The following is a 3034-nucleotide window of genomic DNA, read 5'->3' as shown; positions in this document are numbered from 1 at the left end:
AAAACAAAAAAATGATCTACCATATAACCATAACGGCAAGGATTTTCGCATCAAAGCCCCCTCCACTTGTTTATTTTTCATTCTTGTCTAAAGTTTCTCGCCTCCTTTCTTTCTCAATCCCTCTCTTCTTTTATTCTTTATAGAAATAACCAATACACTCACAAAGCTAAATTAACTACACACACACAATCTTCTAAACTATTCACAAAATCTGAACCTCAATCAATATGTCATTGTATACATACCCAACCATTATTGAATTCCATGATGTCAGTAGAAAATCCTCTCTAACACAAGATACAATGTTTTTTTTTCCATTTTTTTATTCACAAGAAAAACTATGGCAGTTTTACAACAATGTTAAGTATCTGAAGTTAACAGCTTTACTTGAAAATTAATAACAAAGATTAAACATAATTTTTTTGTATCGAAACTAAAATGTAAAATATAATAATTAAATCACAAAAGTAAAGACAGAGAAAAACATGTTTGGACAATTATAAGGATCAAATTAGTAATTAAATAATTGAATATGCCATGATAGGATAAAAACAGTGCAAACAAGTAGTTGACGTTTAGAAAAATTAAAAGCAATGCATATCAGCCAATGACAAGCAGTAAAGGAAAAATACATAAAAAAAACTGATACATGATCTTTTTATATGTAAAGACTAAAATAAAAATATGCATGTTTATAGAGACAAATAGTTAATTAAATTAAAAGCTTTAACAAAGTTGTAATGAAATTTCTTGCAACTAAAGCATAAAGGAAAATGTAGCACACTTCAGACTTTTTCTTTTTTTTATTAGAGGAGAACCATTTATAAAATTATCTTTGATTTTCTTCACTCGCTATCTTATGCTTAATTTTATTATTCAATCTTTTACTATCATACTACCTTTTAAATATAGTTTTTCTTTTCTCCTAAAGTATATTAAAAGAAACAACTTTTTGGTGTAAAATTAAGAACAAACTAAGAAAGTAGAAAGCAGAAGAAGAAAGTAGAAAATAAGAACACTACATAAAACTATGCAAAGCAGGTGACATAAATATATAGCTGTGACTCTATCCTAATAATTATAACATTCAATTCAATTCAGACAAAAATGCTCAAAATTAACAATTTATTTTCTCCTTAAAAAACAGTTTAATTAATAAATTGATAAATGAATTAGTTTACATCACGAACTAAAATCTCCTAGTTCTTATCCTTTTGTTTTCCTCTGTTTCCTCCTGTTTTCCCCTTCCCCTGAAGAACTACATCATGCACACACCCGCAAGCAACAGATATAGTAATATTTTCTAAAATCGCAACAAAAAAACGTGGATCACTTACCATTATATTTCTCAAAACAATAGAAAAAACATTAAATTAACAATTTAGAGTACATTAAGATTAAGATTTCGATGAAGAGAGTTATACAAAGAGAAGAAGCAGCGACAATAAACCAGTGGTGAAAACCATCTCTTTTCGTTTCTTCAAACTGGTGGGTGCTGAGTTGTCTTCTGGCTTGTGGGGTGGCTTCCTGTAGTAGAATGGAAAGTAGGGAAGAATAGGGTCAGGAGGTGGTGGGGTGGCGAAAACACCACCTCCGCCGCCGCTGTTGTCGACTCCGCCGCCGTAAGGCGGTGTTGGGTAATAAGGGTAGGTCCCGGTAGGTGGCGGATATGCTAACCCGGGTTGAGGTGGTGCCGGTGGAACAGTGGAACCAGCGCCAGATGAAGGGGTTGTGGGAGTGACGATTCCGGTGGGTGGTGGGTAACATGGATAGGGGCATGGTGGGTTGTCGGTTTTTGTTGTTGTTGGAAAACAAAGGAGTAACATTGAGAGGAAGATAAGAGTGGATGATGTTGCTGGGTTTGGGTGAGAGGAGGACATGTTTGGATGGTGAGAGGGAAAAAGAAATGAAAAGGAAAAGGAAAATGAAGGAAGAAGGAACCGAGTGGGTGTGAGGGAGTGAGAGAGAGTGAGTGAATGAAATTAAGGTGAGTTTGAAGAAATGTGTGTGGTGGTCTTATTGGATGGCTACAGGTGTTTTGTCATATTTCAACAATGGAAACTATGCCAAAGATTGAAAGTGAAGTTATAGCCACTTGAAAGAAGAAGAAGAGGAAGAAGTCAATTTGGGGTTTAGAGCTGTTAGAAATTTTGGTCATGCTAATTAATAACCCCCTTAACTTCAATGACCTTTGCTTTAGTCTTCCTTTTAGGTTTAGCTTTTCATTCTTCTTAGCATGATGATTAAAAACTATATTTTTACTAATAAAGATTTTAGTTTATTAATTTATTAACTTCTTAATTATTACGTACCCTGACGGCAATAAATAGATACCAAAAACGGTTTAGTTTGATTTAATTGGGCATCAAAGTGGAGTTGGTGATGTGTGGTGAGGCTGCTGGTCAACAAACTCCATGATTTGAGGTTTTAGAAATTAAGATTAGGATAAAAAAAAACACTTAAATTATTTGTTCGCTAAGAATAATAATGATTGCACATGTTATGCCTACTACATAAAGGAAGGATTACATTGCATAATTCATGAACATAAAAAAATACTACGATCAAACTCTGCTCTGCTCTCGACTTACAGATAGAAACTTCCCTGTTCCAATGTTATATCAATCATCTTCAAATTAAATCAAAATTACTTAATTTGACAGGTCACAGCTAGCTTCAACTAACGTATTATTAAAAAACAAAGTCATATATATAAAGAGAATGAAAAATAGACTCTTGCTACATATGCCTTTGGCCTTGAAGAATTATGTTTCTTCGGAATTAGAAGTATAGTAAATACAGTTAGTACAACTTCTCATGCTCCTTTTTCCACCCTTAATATTTTGGTATGGAAAATAATAGTATTATAGCAAATCATGCATCGTATATGAGGTGATATGATATGAGTGAGAGTGCAAAGTTGTTGAGTAATAATGCATAGACAGGGACATTATGGAGGAATATGCATCTTTTCATCAATCAACAAACCAACAGTTTTATTTACGATGAATCGACAAAGCATCCTTAATCGTTA

At 33.2% G+C, this 3034-nt stretch overlaps 1 protein-coding gene across 1 annotated transcript; it reads right to left on the bottom strand.

The window, feature by feature from the left end:
* Window positions 1-1418: 1418 nt before the first annotated feature.
* On the bottom strand, window positions 1419-1880 carry LOC137809116 (uncharacterized). The gene has a single exon (XM_068610257.1). The coding sequence runs from the start codon at window positions 1878-1880 to the stop codon at window positions 1419-1421; it is 462 nt and encodes a 153-aa protein (XP_068466358.1).
* Between the last annotated feature and the right edge of the window lie 1154 nt (window positions 1881-3034).

Source organism: Phaseolus vulgaris, chromosome 2, assembly GCF_000499845.2.
Source record: "Phaseolus vulgaris cultivar G19833 chromosome 2, P. vulgaris v2.0, whole genome shotgun sequence".
NCBI classification, from domain to species: domain Eukaryota; kingdom Viridiplantae; phylum Streptophyta; class Magnoliopsida; order Fabales; family Fabaceae; genus Phaseolus; species Phaseolus vulgaris.
Note: the sequence above shows the minus strand (reverse complement) of the source record. Positions and strands in the feature narration are given on the sequence as shown.

Excerpts from the sequence above, each read along its gene's own strand:
- LOC137809116 (XM_068610257.1), bottom strand. The coding sequence starts at position 1,880 with ATGTCCTCCTCTCACCCAAACCCAGCAACATCATCCACTCTTATCTTC.